The following is a 19,219-nucleotide window of genomic DNA, read 5'->3' on the forward strand; positions in this document are numbered from 1 at the left end:
CTTGTCACGATCTTGGCTCACTGCAACCTCTGCCTCCTGGGTTCAAGCGATTCCCCTGCCTCAGTCTCCCGAGTACCTGGGTTACAGGCGTGCGCCACCATGCCTGGCAAATTTTGTATTTTTAGTAGAGACTGGTTTCACCATGTTGGTCAGGCTGCTCTGGAACTCCTGACCTCAGGTGATCCACCCGCCTTGGCCTCCCAAAATGCTGGGATTACAGGTGTGAGGCACCGCGCCCAGCCTGGCCTACATTTTTAAATGGAGGAAAAAATGAAAAGATAATATTTCATGGTATGTGAAAATTACATACATTTAAAATTTTATATAATTTTAATAAATGTTTGTAATACAGCCACAATCATTCCATTTACATATTGTCCCTGGTTAAATTTAAGCCAAGACATTGTATGATGAGTAGTTGCCATAGATACCTCAAGGTTCACAAAACCAACTAGAAAGTAAGTTGACTATTTCAGTAGTTTCTAATTTGTCTTAAAAATTTTTTTGTAATCCTTCTTTGCTGATTAAAATTCTCCCTGCCCGTCCCCCAACCACTGAATTTTAGATATACAATGAAAAGATAATTAAAAACAAACTATTGGAGTCATTTTTCTTCCTAAATAAAGCAACATTTATTAATAATACTAGCAAAATTGAAATGGCCTCAGCCTTTTACATCCGTGCGCCACGTTTTAAAAATGACGATTACTGGATTCCAAGGCATGGTTGTCAGAAACATTCTGCGTAATTAAAGCAGAGCAGCAGAAAATACAAACGTGAGTGCCAATCAACATGAGTGTGTAAAGAAAAAAAGTAAAATTTTGCATTCTGTGCAATGTGTCGAACGTGAACGTATTGCACGTTGTGTTGCAGATTTACTACAGCTGAGTCATTTCGGGACACGAGTGTGTGTTTCCAAGAAAAACGAGAGGAAGGAACCAGGCTGAGGGGCTCGCCGGGTTCCCCCAGGCACTCCCAGCAGCAGACACCGGTATTCCGCGGCGGGCAGCGGCGTGCTCAAAAAAAGGCGCCGCTGCCCCTTTAAGAGGCAAAGCACCTTTTCCAAGATACCATCTTGCACCAGGAGTTCACTTAAGCTCTCCACCTACCTTGCTATATCTCTCCTCCCTGACTGGGTACGGCCTGCCGGCGGGGCGAGCGAGCCTTTTCATTGGTCTTGCCCTCAGGGCTCCCTCTCTCTTACTGGTTCTCAGGCCTGCCACTCGGCACTGTCTCCCGCCCACCTCAGCCTTCGGGCTAGGTTGAGTGAGGGCTCTTGGGTTAGTTCCTGTTAGGCCCCGGCCGGGGGAGTAGGTTGAAGTCTCCTAAGATGCCCGGTGGGCTGAGGCACCGGGAGCTGTGAAGGGAACGTGAGGAGGCGGCGTAGTGGAGACCCACGGCAGGCCTGAAGAAGAGCGGCGGCCGAGCCCGCCTTCCCTGCACCATGCTCATAGAGGATGTGGATGCCCTCAAGTCCTGGCTGGCCAAGTTACTGGAGCCGATGTGAGTGAGCCGGGCTGGGCCGGGGCCGGCGAACGTGGGCGTTGGGGGCTCGCGGGGGCGTGGGGGAGGGGAGGTGGCGTGGGGGGCGGCGCTGAGGGGCCGCGGCCGGGAGGTCCCGGCGACGCCTTCCCTGTAGTACTATCACCATTGTGGTGGGGGTGAGGGTGGGAGAGGAGCGCTGGGGACGGAGAGGCGCCGTGAATATGGGGACTGGGGGGGCAGGCAAGGACAGCGAGGGCTTTTCAAACGCAAATATCGGGGTGCTGGAAGGGGTAGCAGGGGCCGTGAGGGAATTTAAAACATTGCTGTTTGAGAACTGAGAGAGAGGTAACGGGGCTCTTGAGGGATTTTTAAAATGTGAATATTGAGATGTCGAAGGGAATAGCAGAATATCAAGGGTTTGATAAACGTTATTATTCCGGGACTGAAAGGTCTAGAAGCAAAATATCGAGGGCATTTTCGAAATATGAGGGCAGAAGCGGATAGCAGGGACATTGAAACTGTATAGCGATTATTGGTGAGTTCTGAGGGATCAAGAATATTGAAGGATTTGAAAAATACTGTGGAGTAGATGAAAAGGATGTTTGGGCATTGAAGGGTTTTAGAAATTATTGGGGAGGTGATAAGTGTGATAGCAAGGATATTAAGGGATTTTAAAGTATTATTGAGGACTTGATAGTGCTAGGGGAACTGATGACTTTTAGATACATAGAGGTTGGAAAAAAGAGGTTTCTCTAAGTTTAGTTGAGGGTTGAAAGGGCTACACTGGTATGCAGCATTAATTGGTGGAGGAGTATACCTAACAATATATAGGGATTTTTAGATACAGGTGGTGTTGGAGGAATAAAAGGAGCGGTAGAAAGAATAAGAGATTTGTAAATATTCTTGTGCGATTGAGAGGACAGTTTTGTAAATGTTTTTGTAAGATTGAGAGGACACCTGAAGATAATTGGGGTGTAGTATGAGGGACCGAAAAGAATGAGAGACCTGTCTCTTAAAAATATTTTGGGTGGTGGTAGTAGAAATGTTATTGGGAGGCTTGAAAGAGGTAACAGAGGTATCAACATTTTGTTTTATAACCTTTTTTTTTTGAAAGAATGTCTCGCTGTGTCTCCCAGGCTGGAGCGCAGTGGCTCGATTTCGGCTCACTGCAACCTCCGCCTCCCGGGTTCAAGCGATTCTCCTGCCTCAGCCTCCCAAGTAGCTGGGACTACCGGCGCGCGCCACCACGCCCAGCTAATTTTTTGTATTTTTAATAGAGATGGGGTTTCGCCATGTTGGCCAGGCTGGTCTCGAACTCCTGACTTCAGGTGATCCGCTCGCCTTGGCCTCCCAAAGTGCTGGGATTACAGGCGTGCGCCACTGGACCCGGCCATGTTTGATAACCATTTTAAAGGGTAGAGTTGTGGAGTGCTTATTTGGGGGAATGGGGTATGGCTAGTTACTGGAAGGGAAAGAATCATGTTTTGCCTCCTCCTTGCTTCTGCTTTATTATTCTCTTATTGAAGGTTAGAGCTTTCTGCTTGAAAGAAAGGGGTAGAAGAAGAGATGGGCAGGCTTTGATTCATTAGGTCAGATTGCATTAGTGGAAAATTTGAGTGTTTTTCGGAGGTGAAAATAGGGAGTAGTTTGGGAGGTGTGGAGGCATGGTAAAGGATCTTCTGGGGGACAGTGTGAAGCTACTTCCCTGTTGATCTCTTTCAGTGAAAATGACTTCTGAACACACTTGAAGGTTTTGTAGAAGAATATAGGTCTCTTGAATAGGGGTTTTTTAACTCCTACAATAAAGTTTTGGGCACAAAGATGGAAATGGTTTGTGGTGAAGGTGGGAAATAAGATGGATGTAATGAAATTGACCATACATGGGAAAAGGTTGAAAAAAGAAAAATATCTGTATGTTTAAAGTATTCTTCATGTGGCTGGGCACGGTGGTTCACGCCTGTAATCCCAACACTTTGGGGGGCCTAGGCGGGCGGATCATGAGGTCAGGAGTTCGAGACCAGCCTGGCCAATATGGTGAAACCCCGTCTCTACTGAAAATATAAAAATTAACCGGCTGTGGTGGGGCGTGCCTGTAGTCCCAACTACTCGGGAGGCTGAGGCAGAAGAATCGCTTGAATCCCAGGAGGTGTAGGTTTCAGTGAGCCTAGATCAGGCCACTGCACTCCAGCCTGGGCAACAGAGCCAGACTCCATCTCAACAAAATAAAAATAAAAAAAGTGTTATTCATGTTATTTAAGATTAAAAAAGAAAAAATACATCTCTTTATTTTGTATTTCTGCTGCTCTGATGCCTTTAGAAAAAACAACCTACTTTCCAGACAAGTTTAGTTTTGTTGGTAGATATCCTTTTAGGAAGAATTAAACATACATTTTATGTCTTGGATAGAAGGTAACAACTTTTAGCCTTATAGTTACTTGCTTTTTCTTTTTTTTAAAGCTCCCTAAGATGTTTTACTCTGAGTAGTGCTTTTCGTTTTTTGGTTTTTTTTTTTTCCCCTTAATGTTGAAGGTTAGTCTGGGTGGGAGCTTCTTCTTGCTTAGGCTTTTTTTTTTTTCTTTCTTTTTTTTAAAGCTACTTAGACTCATAAGTATGATCATTCTGTAATTTTCATGAGTAAAAATTATCTTTCAAAATGATTACTTGAGTTTAGTTTCTCCTTTTGAGTTATATATTCAACTTAAAGTTCACATGCTTTTTTTTTTTAATTTTGTTGCTCATTTAGGGTAAAAAAAAGGCTAAAATACTTTATTTATTTGTTTATTTATTTATTGAGATGGAGTTTCGCTCTTGTTGTCCAGGCTGGAATGTGGTGGTGCAATCTCAGGTCACTGAAACCTCTGCCTCCTGGGTTCAAGCGATTCTCCTGCCCCAGCATCACGAGTAGCTGGGATTACAGGCACTTGCCACCATGCCCGGCTAATTTTTTGTATTTTTAGTAGAGACGGGGGTTTCACTGTGTTGGCCAGGTTGGTCTCCAGTTCTTGACCTCAGGTGATCCACCCACCTCGGCCTCCCAAAGTGCTGGGATTACAGGCATAAGCCTTTGTGCCTGGTCTAGAATACTTATTTTTAACTCACCTAAGTAACAGTTTTGAATGGAGATATTAATAATAAAAAAGTAAATGCAGATACCACATATATTTTTATTCTTAGTATGTCATCATGGGAGATTATTTTTTGTTTGTTTAGAAATCCTAAAATGTAATAAATGATATGCTAAAGTGGGTTGTGTTTGTAAATTTACTTTTTTGCATATTCCAGATTCAAGAAAATTTTCATGGCAGATTGGCATGTTGCTACAACATAGCATTTCAGAGCAGTTGCTAGGCTTTGAGATAGTATAGTTGCACCGGCTAGGTTGGAATCAAACTATGACTGTGCACATGATTTTCTTTCTTTTTCTTTCTTTTTTTGAGATGGAATCTCTCACTGTTGCCCAGGCTGGAGTACAGTGGCACTCACTGCAACCTCCGCCTCCTGGGTTCAAGCGATTCTCTGGCTTTAGCCTCCCAAGTAGCTGGGATTACAGGTGCCCGCCACTACGCCCAGCTAATTTTTGTATTTTTAGTAGAGATGGAGTTTCACCATGTTGGTCAGGCTGGTCTCGAACCCCTGACCTCGTGATCCACCTGCCTCGGCCTCCCAAAGTGCTGGGATTACAGGCGTGAGCCACTGCGCCCGGCCAACAGGAGGTATTTCTAAACCAATCTAGTTTACAGTTGATTATTCCCTATGGACAAGTTAGGAATGTCATGGGCTATTAGAGCTTATCTGTTACCTTCCATTCCCTTTGTAGGTGGTGAACATGTCTGTTACTTTTATTAGAGGAAGGACAGGAGGGAGACAGGAAGAAATGACTCCTTAACTGGCTGGAATAAACTAGTACCACCATTTTTGTTGGCAATGCAGTAAAAGGGAGGGAAACCAATATCTCAGTCGAGAAGTTTGTCTCTTTCCCTACAGCTGCATGAATAGACTAGACTCAGTTCTTGTTTGGGGACTTCATCTTTCCTCAGTTTCAAAATATCCCGGATATCCTAGTCATAGAGACTGTAGGGATTATGCACAATTTAGAGATGTCATGGTTTCTTTCTGTCAGAAATAACTGCTCATTGTAAGAATGTGAACCCCTTTAAAGTAAGGTTCTGCTAAATTCAGGAGATAAGTGCATCACTAAAGAAATTTCTGCAAGTTTAAAAAAAGATCAGGCAAGCATTTTTCAGTAACCTGCATTTCTATCAAAACATGTTGTATTTAATGGGGAATGTTTTATTTATATTATATAAAATGTATAAATATGTATTATTCACTGCTTCTTGTTTGGCTTAGTGTAAAACTTTCTCTTGGTGTATGTTTTAAAAAGCATGGTGGGGTTTGTAAACTCTGGACAATTTGTCTGTCTTACTTTAATAGACATTGTTGTGTGAATCGGCATTTAATTTCTAGTTCCGTATCTATCCCTAATTCACTGTGTGACTTAGGATAAATTGTCTAACCTTTTTCTATTAAACAGAACTAAATTTTATTTGCCTTTTACCTACGTCACCAAGTCTGTTATGAGTATTAATGATGTAGACTTTAAGTGGTTTGTGTACCTCTGAATCATTCTGTAAATGTAAACAACATTTTATGGTTTTTGGAATATGAAAATACATGAAACTTTCTGCAAAAGTATTTTGCTTATTAATGTTAAACACCACTGCCACTTAAAAAATAATAATCAGTCTATTACAAGACACACTAGAGTCTCATTGGAGGTCCTATAGGTAGGAACAGGAATTGCTAGTCAAAGTCATAGACTTGATGTGCAGTTTTTGTGAGTTCTGGCCATATCAGTGTCTTTTAGAGTGCCCTAGGAGATTGAATATGTTGTCAGCTTGGAGAGTGATAGAAAAGGCAGCAATAAGGTTAATAGACTACGTTTATTTTATTGGTTCATATTTATGGGTTCAGTGATCATGATGCATATACTTTGGTTGAACTCTAGAGTTTACATGTTGCTGTATGTTGGCAGTCCTTATCAAATTGAACTCTGGATAGTAATCTCTGCAGTTGCCCAAATGGGAGGAAAAATAATTATCTAGCAATTTTTAGAGCTGACCACCTGGTAAATAAACTACCAGGGTTAAATAAGTATTTTGGAGGTATATTCTTAAGTTTGGGAAGTACTGGTAATTTTCGAAGTGTACTTAGTTGCTTCAGAGAATTAGTGTGTCTCTAAAGTGCTGTGGGACTTAAGGATACCATTCACTATTTCATAGAAAAGAACTTTGGCCAGAAGACTTCTTGGCAAGTTTTAGTCTACTAACTTAAGAACATATTTGTTCTTATGTCCTTTGGTCTGCCTTTTAAAGATGTCTGACTTCATCCTTCCTGGCCCAATAACTATAGGCTAAAGCCAGAAGTTGCTTTTTTAGCCCTATGTTTCTTGCCACTGTCTTCTCTTATCCTCTTACAATGTTGCAACTTACTTCCTTATTAATCTCTTTTTATACAATGTATTATTTTGTACTGTAATTATTTGTTTTCGTATCCACCTCTTGGCCATGGGGGTGCAGGGCAAGGTCTGTTTTGTTTAAAGTAATTCCATTACCAAGCAATATGCTTGGCACTTAGTAAACACTCAGTATATGTTTAAATGAATGAACATTCTCATATGTATATACAGGTAATTGACAATTAGAAAAGTAAGAATTTTTTAGTAGTCTAATTTTGTGCGTGTATTTAGCTAGTGGCTACTATACTAGGAGCTATGGTCCAAATATCCAAATGGTATTTGCAACTGATGAATGTATGTATATATTTTCCTCCCAAATAAATCTAGGGTTATTTCTTCCACATGATATTCATTCATGAAAGCCCCTAATTACTTAAGGGGAAGATGAAAGTACTATGGTCTGAATGTTGGTGTCCCCTCAAAATTCATGTTGGACATCTCAAAAAAAAAAAATGTGAAAGGAGCCTGCTTGTTACCATGAGAGGACACAGAAGGTACCATCTGTGAAGAATGGGCCCTCACTAGACTCCAAGTGTGCTGATGCTTTAATCTTGAACTTCCCAGCCTGCAGAACTGTGAGCAATACATTTCTGTTTATAGCCGGGCACGGTGGCTCACGCCTGTAATCCCAGCACTTTGGGAGGCTGAGGCGGGCAGATCACGAGGTTGGGAGATCGAGACCATCCTGGCTAACACGGTGAAACCCCGTTTCTACTAAAAATATAAAAAATTAGCCGGGTGTGGTGGCGGGCGCCTGTAGTCCCAGCTACTCAGGTGGCTGAGGCAGGAGAATGACGTGAACCTGGGAGGCGGAGGTTGCAGTGAGCCGAGATTGCGCCACCGCACTCCAGCCTGGGCGGCAGAGCGAGACTCCATCTCAAAAAAAAAAAAAGAAAAATTCTGTTTATAAATTGCCTAGTTGGCTGGGCATTGTGGGCTCATGCTTGTCAATCCCAGCACTTTGGGAGGCTGAGGTGGGTGGATCACTTGAGTCCAGGAGTTTGAGACCAGCCTGGACAATGGGGCGAAACTCTGCCTCTACAAAAAAATAAAAAAAATAGCCTTAGTCAGGCATGGTGGTTCACACCTGTCGTCCTACCTACTTGAGAGGCTGAGGTGGGAGGATCACTTGAGCCTGGGAGGTTGAGGCTGCAGTGAGCTATGATCAAGCCACTGTACTCCAGCCTGGGCAACAGAATGAGACCCTGTCTCAAAAAATAAATAAATACTAAATTGCCTAGTCTAAGGTATTTTGTTATAGTAGCCCAAACAGACTAAGAGAGAAAGTTTTCATTTGAAAAGAAGTAGAAGTACCAATATATGTGTATCTTTAATAAATATTAACAAATGTGAAAGTCAACTCCATTTTTACTTACTTTGTCCAGTATGGTCTTATCTTTTTTTTTTTTTTTTTTTTTTTTTTTTTACTTTGAGAGGCGTTTCGCTCTTGTTGCCGAGGCTGGAGTGCAATGGCATGATCTCGGCTCACCACAACCTCCGCCTCCCAGGTTCAAGCTATTATCCTGCCTCAGCCTCCTGAGTAGCTGGGATCACGGGCATGTGCCACCACACCTGGCTAATTTTGTATTTTTGGTAGAGACAGGGTTGCTCCATGTTGGTCAGGCTGGTCTCGAACTCCTGACCTCAGGTAATCCGCCCCTGGGATTACAGGTGTGAGCCGCCAGGCCTGGCCCAGTATGGTCTTACCAAAGGGATAATCTGAACACAGATCTCAGAGTCAGACTTTTTTAAAAATTCACTTTCATTCTTTTAAAATAAAAATAAGCGTATTATTGCATTATGACAGTATAGAAAGTAGAGAAAAGAAAATTATTAGTATTTATTTTCTGTTTCTCTTATGTGTATGAATTTTTATATAGCTACAGTCAGACTCATTGTAAAATTCTGATTTCTTTGACATTACATCAGAAGCATTTTTCACATTTATATATTGCTTTTATAACCATCACTTTGGTTTTTTTGGTTGTTATTGTTCCCCCCACCCCGGAGATGGAGTCTTGCTCTGTCACCCAGGCTGGAGTGCAGTGGCGCAATCTCGACTCACTGCAGCCTCCGCCTCCCGCGTTCAAGTGATTCTCCTGTGTCAGCCTCCCAAGTAACTGGGATTACAGGCACGCGCCACCACGCCTGGCTAATTTTTGTATTCTTAGTAGAGATGGGCTTTCACCATGTTGGCCAGGCTGGTCTTGAACTCTTGACCTTGTGATCCACCTGCCTCGGCCTCCCAAAGTGCTGGGATTACAGGCGTGAGCCACCCCGCCTGGCCCTTGTTTTTTATTAAGACAGGGTTTTGCTCTGTCACCCAGGCTGAAGTGCAGTGGCATGGTCATAGCTCGCTGTAGCCTCAACCTTCCAGGATCAGACAATCCTCCCACTTCAGCCTCCTGAGTAGCTGGGACTATAGGTGCATGCCACCACACCAGGCTAATTTTTTTATTTTATTTTTTTAGAGATGGAGGTCTCACTGTGTTGCCCAGACTGGTCTTGAACTCCTGAGCTGAAGCAATCCTCCCACCTCAGCCTCCTGAAGTGCTGGGATTACAGGCATGAGCCACTGTGCCTGGCCATAACCATAATTTTTTAAAAAACATTTGTTTATTGTATTATATTGTATTATATTATATTACATATATATTTTTTGAGATGGAGTCTTGCTTTATTGCCCAGGCTGGAGTGCAGTGGCGTGATCTCAGTTCACTGCAACCTCCGTCTCCTGGATGGATTCAAGCGATTCTCCTGCCTCAGCCTCCTGAATACCTGGGATTACAAGCACCCACTACCGTGCCCAGCTAATTAATAACCATCACTTTGGATGCCTAATATTTCACAAACATCCAACAATAAGAGAATGGTTACCTTGGCACTATTTTTTTGTTAAAAATTAATGCTGTTGTTATTTAATAAATATATTTTGTGTGTGTATAGCTTTAGGTACTAGTAGTATTTTCTATATATGCCTTTATTTCCTTTGTCTAGTTTATCATAAGTGTAACTACTGGTCAGAGAATATGGATTTTTTTTGTTGTTGTTGTTTTTGATATGGAGTTTTGCTCTTGTTGCCCAGGCTGGAGTGCAATGGCGTGATCTTGGCTCACCGCAACCACCGCCTCCCGGGTTCAAGCGATTCTCCTGCCTCAGCCTCCCGAGTAGCTGGGATAACAGGCATGCACCACCATGCCCAGCTAATTTTGTATTTTTAGTAGAGATGGGGTTTCTCCATGTTGGTCAGGCTGGTCTCAAACTCCTGACCTCAGGTGATCCACCCTTGGCCTCCCAAAGTGTTGGGATTACAGACGTGAGCCACCACGCCCAGCCAAGAGTGTGGATATTTTAATGGCTGTTGATACACATTGAGATCAGGAGATTTTTTTTTTTTAACCTGTGGCTCAGAAGCACATGTATTAGTTGTTTCACCTCTGAAAGAAAGAGCACATTAAGATGGAACTTAAAATTAGATCCATATTCAGAAACATGTAAATTTTTCTGCAAGTGGGAAAGGTCTAAGTAGTCTTGGCTTTTTTCCTAAAGCAAGTAAATGGTAATGGTTTTTCAGTAGTGTTTTTTGGCTTGGGGCCAAAGGTGTAGGACCTTACTCTTTGATCTTATGATTGCATGTCTGAAATTTTCTATGAAGCTTATGTACTGGCTCAGCAGTTGTGTAATATACGTGCAATAGAGATTTCATTAAAAGGGGAAAAAGATAAATTTGAGATTTTTACAGATGAGGTATTTTTAGGGCAATGTTTCTATTAGCTTACTCCGATAAAAATTTGTTGACTTTTATTTTTTAAATAACTTAAAACATAATTGAAGCATGTTCTTAAAACGTTATTGTGCAAGGTGTGAATTTTAAGGAGTCCTATTTGTTAAGTTACATTAAGCTTTAGGAAATTTCTTTTGTTGATTCTTTAAAAGGTAACTGTTGGTTGATACTTAAGATACATTAATTTTTCCTGCAGATATACATTAGAAAAAGACATGGTTGTGAAACAGATTTTACTTGTGTGGAATTGCAGCTGAGTTTTAGTTCCACAGATGTGCTGTCTGCCTGATCTTAAATCGATCTCTTAATTTATCTTTACAAATTTACAAATCTATAGTAGAATGGTAATTTAAGATGGATATTATTACCTTTTCTAATCTCCATGTTATAATAGAAGTCCCTTTTTGTCTAGAGACATGTGTATTTTGCATAGTCATGGATCCCAAATTTTACAATCTCTTTCATCCCCAAATATGCTTGTTTTTATAGTCAAGCAGTAATGGATTCCCATAAGCTTTAGTTCCAAATAAAGTGGCTAAAAGATTTTAAGTACTCTTCCTGAGTATGAGAAGAAAGAAGTGATGATTTTTCAGGAGAGGGAAGTGATGCTGCACTTGTCTTATATTCTCAAGAGTCTTAGTTGTACTCAGATTTTTGTGACATACTTCTGGAAGTCTTGTTGAGTAGTTAGCATTGATACTGTAGCTACAGTATCATGGCTGTTTTTTAGAGATTATATAGTGAGGGGTCAATGGGTGAAAGAATAAGAATAATTGTAAAGGTCTAGAAAATTACAGCACAAAACTCCCCAGTGTATTTAAGTTTCACCATTCAATTAGTGTGACTTATTATTTTAGACTTATAATTTTCTTCAGAGCGTACTTTATGCATACATGTTAGGAGCTGTTAAATGTAAATGGTCCTATTCCTTTGGCTGTAAACATGCTGTTGTATTTGGTGCAGATTTCTGTCAGTTATTAACAATCATTTGTTCCCTCACATTAAACAAATGTTTAGAATCTGTGATCATTCTCTTCTCCTGGAGTCTAACCTTTTCTACTCTTTTACTTTCCTGTATATTCATCTTGATTTTTAGCACTATCATATCAAAATGTGTTTCATCAGAAGCAGCCTAACTTGGCATATGGTTTTTAGAGTCTGTATGCTAAATATATGTAAAAGATATCTGGGTTTCTTTTCTTTTTTTTTGAGACTGAGTCGCGCTCTATCGCCCAGGCTGGAGTGCACTGGCGTGATCTCGGCTTGCTGCAACCTCTGCCTCCCAGGCTCAAGCAATTCTCCTGCCTCAGCCTCCCAAGTAGCTGGGATTACAGGTGCATGCCACAACACCTGGCTAATTTCTGTATTTTTAGTAGACATGGGGTTTCACCATGTTGGCCAGGCTGATCTTGATCTGCTGACCTTAGGTGATCCTCCTGCCTCAGCCTCCCAAACTGCTGGGATTACAGGCGTGAGCCACTGCACTCAGCCGATATCTGGGTTTCTTAAACCCATTTCAGTTATCCAATATCTGAATGTTTTGCCCATTCCTAACATATAGAAACTTTATTATCCATACCCAGCACTAAATCTATCAGATCATTAGACTCCTTGAAGGTTCCTATAACATCAGAGAAAATAACATTGCCATTTTCTTCCATTCTTATTTATTTTTCTAAGTCCTTCTCTTCTGTGTTAGACTACCCTTATCCAAGAACTAAACTTTTTAAGTAAAGGTGGAAATGTAATTTTTTCCCCTTCTCTCCTCCATATGAATGTAGACTAGAACTACACTGATCAAAAATTTCTCATTTTCGGGGTGAAATTAAGTTGGCCTACGCATCTGTTTTTTAAGGTGTTTATAGAATAGCCAGGGTAAGCATGGCACATGTAATTTTTTTTTTTTGAGACTGTCTCGCTCTGTCACCCAGGCTGGAGTGCAGTGGTGAGATCTTGGCTCAATGCAACCTCTGCCTCCCGGGTTCAAGTGATTCTCCTGCCTCAGTCTCCCAAGTAGCTGGGATTACAGGTGCACACCACCACGCCTGGCTAATTTTTGTATTTTTAGTAGAGACGGGATTTCACCATTTGGGTCAGGCTGGTCTTGAACTCCTGACCTCGTGATCCTCCTGCCTCGGCCTCCCAAAGTGCTGGGATTGCAGGCCTGAGCCACCGTGCCCAGCTGGCATGTGTAATTTTTATTTTATTTTATTGAGACAGTCTTGCTCTGTTGCCCATGCTGGAGTGCAGTGGCACAATCTCGGCTCACTGCAAACTCCACCTCTTGGGCTCATGAGATTCTCCCACCTCAGCCTCCTGGGTAGCTGGGACCACAGGTGCATGCCACCACACCTGGTTAATTTTTTGTAGAAGCAGGTTTTCGCCATGGTCTAAAACTTCTGGACTCAAGCGATCCCCACACTTTGGCCTCCCACAGGTGTGAGCCACCACACCCAACCATAATATTTTTTGAAGATAGGCTACATATTCACTATTTTGGTTTTTAATTTAAAATTTTATTAATAAAAATTGTATGTATTTAAGGTGTGATGTTTTGATATATATGCACATGCTGAAATGTGCATATATATCAAAAGCTAGTTAACATAATCATCTCATATAGCTGTCTTTTTTTTGTGTGGTGAGAACACTTAAGATCTACTCTCTTAGCAAATTCAAGTTTACAATATATTTATCAATTTTAGAATTTAACAGTTGGCCTTACTAAGGTTATCTGTTCATAATTCTCCAAAATGTAGCATTTTTTACTTAAGAAAAATCTTTACTTTCTTTTATTTTTTATTTTTTGAGACAGGGTCTCACTGTGTATCCCAGGCTGGAGGGTAGTGGTGTGGTCATGGCTCACTGCAGCTTTGACCTCCTAGGCTCAGGCAATGCTCCTGTCTGAGCTTCCTTAGTAGCTGGGAGTACAGGTGTGCGCCACCATGCCTGGCTAATTTTTATATTATTTGTAGAGACCGGATCTCGCTATATTGCCCAAGCTGGTCTTGAACTCCTAGGCTTAAGCAGCCAGCCTTGGCCTCCCAAAGTGTTGGGATTACAGGCATGAGCCACCAGGCCCAGCCTTGAGTGACTGTCTGTCTGTCTGTCTGTCTATTTATTTATTTAGAGATGGAGTCTCGCTCTGTTGCCCAGGCTGGAGTGCAGTGGTGTGATCTCAGCTCACTGCAACCTCTGCCTCCCGGGTTCAAGCGATTCTCCTGCCTCAGCCTCCGGAGTAGCTGGGACTACAGGCGCCAGCCACCTTGCCTGGCTAATTTTTGTATTTTTAGTAGAGACGGGGTTTCGTCATGTTGTCCAGGCTGGTCTTGAACTCCTGACCTCAGGTGATCCCCCTGCCTTGGCCTCCCAAAGTGCTAGGATTACAGATGTGAGCCACCGTGCCCAGCCAGGTGAATGGATGTTTAAAGAACCAGCCTTTCCCATGACAGTGTTAATATTGACAACAAAAAAAGTTGTGTTACTGAATTACGAACTTTAAACATAAAAACTAGAAGGAAGTAAAGGTACTGGTGCTTGGTTTTTATTTTGTTTACTAATCTCATAAAGTTATTGGAAATGTGATTGATACTCTTGAGCTGAAGCCTGTTTTTTTTTTTTTTGGAGACAAGGTCTCACTCTGTTGCCTAGGCTGGAGTGCGGTGGCATGATCATGGCTTGCTGCAACCTCCAATTCCTGGGCTCAAGGTGTCCTTTTGCCTCAGCCTCCCAAGTGAGCTGAAACCTTTTAACTTTCTGGCTGCTAGTGAAGGCCCAAGGATTATAGAACAAGATTAGTTAGATTTGAATAGTGTTTTATAGGTTATATAATCACTTTGCTTGCATAATGGTTTTACTTACTGTTATTCTGAATTTTTTGTTTGTTTGTTTGTTTGTTTTTTGTTTCTTTGAGACAGGGTCTCACTCTGTCACCCAGGCTGGAGTGCAGTGGTGTGATCGGCTGACTGCAATTTCTGCCTCCCAGCCTCAAGCATCCTCCTGCCTCAGCCTCCCGAGTAGCTGGGATTACAGACGTGCACCACCACACCTGGCTAATTTTTGTATTTTCTATAGCGACAGAGTTTTGCCATTTTGCCCGGGCTGGTCTTGAACTCCTGGGCTCAAATGATCCTCCTGCCTCAGCCTCTCAGGATGTTGGGATTACAGGCATGAGCCATTGCACCCAGCCTGAATGTTTTCATTTTACCTTCATAACCTGACTGTGAAGGATATGTGTTATTTATGTATTCATCAGGAAGCCTAGAATATTTTATATATGTGTGTGTATATATATATGTTTACAACAAGAAAACTAAAAGTTTCATGTGATGTACATAAAACCTCGAGTCTGACAGATTACTATACATCAGGAGTTGACAACCCAAGGATTATGAGCTGTCCTGGAATAGGAGATGATTTTGAGTGTCAATGTTGGATTACTTACTAGAAAAAATGAGAAGTAGATAAAGGTTATCTCTGCTGTCCTTTCACCACTTCTCTTTTCTTTCTGTTTCTAACTCCTAGATCTTTTCTTTCTTTCTTACAGCTGCTAAAGCATTTGCCAATAATATTTAAATGCCATTCTTTTCATGTTCTTATTTTTTAAAAAGATCTTTAAGATACTCGCTGAGATTAGCAAAAGGGCTGATAGCCATTTTTAGATACTGGTGCCTAGGGAGAGGTGTCTTGAGGAGAGGAGAAAGTTTTTCCATCACTTCCCTTCCTTTTGCTCATTAATCACCTGGAACAGATAGTTCCTGAAGGTGTGATTGACAGTGCTTCTATAGCTGGGAGCCAAACAGCAACTTAGGGGTCAGTTGCCACTCTTTGCCTGTTATCATTGAGAGAACAAATAAATGTAGAGCTCGCCCAAGATCCTTGATATATTTAGAACCTCAAAAATAGAAGACATACTAGTCATTTTGTAGAAATAAATGCAAAAGGAAAATCTCGCAGTATGTATATGTTTATTATAAAAGTTGCCTGTGTTTGTGGTCACTTTTTAGAATAGAGTTTTGATTTCTCGTTTTCCAAAATAAGGGTGACTTCATTAATAACACTACTGTTTGATAAAAAGTGTTTTTTAAAATTTTTGTTTTCTCTTTGTCTAACTAGATGTGATGCTGATCCTTCAGCCTTAGCCAACTATGTTGTAGCACTGGTCAAGAAGGACAAACCTGAGAAAGAATTAAAAGCCTTTTGTGCTGATCAACTTGATGTCTTTTTACAAAAAGGTAATTATTATGGGCCTTCAATCGAGTATTGAAGTAAAGATTTTAAGTTTAAAACTTCCTGAAAAGTCTTGGAGATATAAGCTTGATAGGAAAGAAAGTAGTCAGAGTCCTTTGAATACTTGAATATACCCATTCATACTTAATTATTTATCATGTTTTGTTAGAACTGGTTTTTTCCCTTTCCTTCTTTGCTGCTTTCCTCTATTGAGGCAATGGCAGCTCTAATGCTTTTTAGATGATTAGGTCTTTTGCAGCTTTTGACAGAGCCTACTTGATGATTGAGGGGTAACAGTTTAAGGATAATGAAGATGCTTATTCTTGGTGTTCATTAAGATGATGAGCTCATCAGTTTTTTTCCCCCCTTGGATGGGGCTTCTTAATATCCAAGAAGAGATGTGTATGATCCTCTTCTCTTTGTGCCTTTAACTTTTCATCTTCTTACCAAATCCGGTTCCATGGTCTACAGAGCTTCCTAAGGTTTCCCCTGTTGCCACTCTGACCTTATCTCCTATCATTCCCCCTCACTTGTTCCACTCTAGCCACAATGACCACCTGTTTTTTGAATTATGGCAAACATGTTCCCAACTCAGGCCCTTTGAACTCGTTTTACCCTTGCCTGAAACATGGATTCTTCTCTCGCTTCTTTCTGGTCTCTTCAAATGTCATCTTCTGAAAGCAGTTTCCCCTGAGTGCTCTACATACAGTGTAGTATACTCCATGCCTCCATCCACTCTCCTCCTTCCAACGCTGTTTTGTTTTCTTTTTCTTTTTTATTTATTTATTTTTATATCTATGTATTTTTATTTTTGTAGTGTTGGGGTCTCACTTTGTTGCCCAGGCTGATCCTTGAACTTCTTGCCTCAAGCAACTGCCCCACCTTGGCATCCCAAAGTGCTGGGATTACAAGGCATGAGCCCCTGTGCCTGACTCCTGTTTTGTTGTTTTCATGGCACTTGTCACCACCTGTCATAGGTTTATTTGCCTGTTTATCTGTCTCTCTACCCTTTGTTTGCCTTTTGTTTGGTTGAGAGTGGAGACTTGGAACCTACAGTACTTGGTACATGGAAGATGTTCAGTAAATATTGTTAAATGGGCCAGGCGCGGTGGCTTACGCCTGTAATCCCAGCACTTTGGGAGGCCGAAGCGGGTGGATCATGAGGTCAAGAGATTGAGACCATCCTGGCCAACACGGCGAAACCCCATCTCTACTAAAAATACAAAATTAGCTGGGCGTGGTGGCGTGCGCCTGTAGTCCCAGCTACTCGGGAGGCTGAGGCAGGAGAATTTCTTGAACCTGGGAGGCAGAGGTTGCGGTGAGCCAAGATCACGCCACTGCATTCCAGAATGGGCGACTGAGCGAGACTCCATCTCAAAAAAAAAAAAAATATATATATATATATATATATATATATATATATATATATATATATATATATATAGTTGAATGGATGAATAGGAATGTGAATAATACACATTTATCAGTTGATTTAGCTATTGGTGATGAGAAGATACCATTTAAAATAAGTATTTACTGAGAAGGAGAAAAGTAAGTATGGCTTCTCAATCTAAAACATAGGATTACATATTTTTTCCTACATTTTACAGCTCTTTTTGTAGAAACAAAGCAATACTGACAGAATTTTTTCCCAGTACAACAGCTACTTAAAGAATTCCTCCCCAGTACAGATGTTTTCTTTTCTAAATGTGTTAATTTACATTACTTGATTTACATTAAAGATGAGTCTTGTGAAATGTAGAGCCATGAAAAAAGAGAAAGCAAAACATATTTGGGGTAAAAGGCCAAATGAATGTTTAGACGTCCAAGAATTCTTTGTTATAAAAAGTTAGAAAGGATTGGCCAGGCGCGGTGGCTCATGCCTGTAATCCCAGCACTTTGGGAGGCCGAGGGGGGTGGATCATGAGGTCAGGAGATTGAGACCATCCTGGCTAACAGGGTGAAAACCCCGTCTTTACTAAAAAAACACAAAAAAATTACCCGGGCATGGTGGTGGGCGCCTGTAGTCCCAGCTACTCGGGAGGCCTGGACGACAGAGCAAGACTCCATCTCAAAAAAAAAAAAAGTTAGAAAGGATTTTAGTAATTAAAAAAAAATTACATAGGTAATATATATGAGAAGGAACTATACACTACATTTTTAAAAGGATAAGAAAATAAGTAACCATAAATTTGCCACCAGAGATAAAATCACTGTTATCAGCTTGTGTGTGTCTTTCTAGACTAGCACTGTCCAATAGAACTTTGTGCATATGGTCTATATCTGTACTTTCCATTTCAGTAGCCATTAGCCACATGTGGCTTTTGAGCACTTGATATCTGGTAAATAGGCCAGAGAAATTGATTTTTTTTTTTGAGACAGAGTTTCACTCTTGTTGCCCAGGCTGGAGTACAATGGTGCAATCTCAGCTCACTGCAACCTCTACCTGCTGGGCTCAAGCAATTCTCCTGCCTCAGCCTCTCTAGTAGCTGGAATTATAGGCATGTACCACCACACCTGGCTAATTTTTGTATTTTTAGTAGACAGGGTTTCACCATGTTGGCCAGGCTGGTCTCAAACTCCTGGCCTCAAGTGATCCACCAGCCTTGGCCTCCCAAAGTGCTGGGATTATAGGCGTGAGCCACTGTGCCTGGCCAGAAATTGATTTTTAAATTTAATTTTAATTAAACTCAAATTTAAAGAGCTACATATGGCTAGTGGCTACTATATTGGACAGTGCAACTGTAGACTTATGTCTGTGTTTATATTGCATCTTAAAATAGTATTAAGTGAACATACTCTTTTATAATAACATATATTTTAAAAATTTAATAGTGTACCTTGAATATTGTTTTTATTTTTATTTATTTTTAATTTTTCCCAAACTCTTTGGTTTCCCAGAGAATATTGTTTAATAGTAGATGTTTATCATTGCTTTTTAAACATTGAGCTATGCGTCTTTCAGATTACAAAAGAAAATAACATGTTATAAATTGTTTTAAATAATAATTATAAGTGAAAGTATTCTGATTATAGAGGCTTTTGAAGGGTCTGATTATTGTCTTAAGTTTATATGTAATAGTTGAGAGCTAACAGTTTTATAATCATGGAAAAATGCTTACTACACAAATTAGTAGTGTAAAGAAATTTATAAGAAGATGCTTTTCTGTAGAAAAGATAACATTTTAGAAATAGCTTTTATG

The 19,219-nt window shown here is 40.9% G+C and overlaps 1 protein-coding gene across 4 annotated transcripts in view; it reads left to right on the forward strand.

Moving 5' to 3' along the window:
- The first annotated feature begins 1,226 nt into the window (after positions 1 to 1,226).
- Positions 1,227 to 19,219, forward strand: part of RBM27 (RNA binding motif protein 27) — an 88,708-nt gene continuing 70,715 nt past the window's right edge. For 2 of the 4 annotated variants that reach the window (XM_008954493.4, XM_008954494.5), the window contains exons 1-2: positions 1,364 to 1,503; positions 15,903 to 16,021. In XM_008954493.4, coding sequence (XP_008952741.1) covers positions 1,445 to 1,503; positions 15,903 to 16,021 — 178 coding nt within the window. In that variant the 5' untranslated portion in view covers positions 1,364 to 1,444. Of the gene's footprint in view, positions 1,504 to 15,902; positions 16,022 to 19,219 lie in introns of all 4 variants that reach the window. The other 2 variants (XM_003829081.6, XM_008954495.5) reach the window with 2 other exon arrangements.

This window comes from Pan paniscus, chromosome 4 (genome assembly GCF_029289425.2).
Source record: "Pan paniscus chromosome 4, NHGRI_mPanPan1-v2.0_pri, whole genome shotgun sequence".
Lineage (NCBI taxonomy): Eukaryota > Metazoa > Chordata > Mammalia > Primates > Hominidae > Pan > Pan paniscus.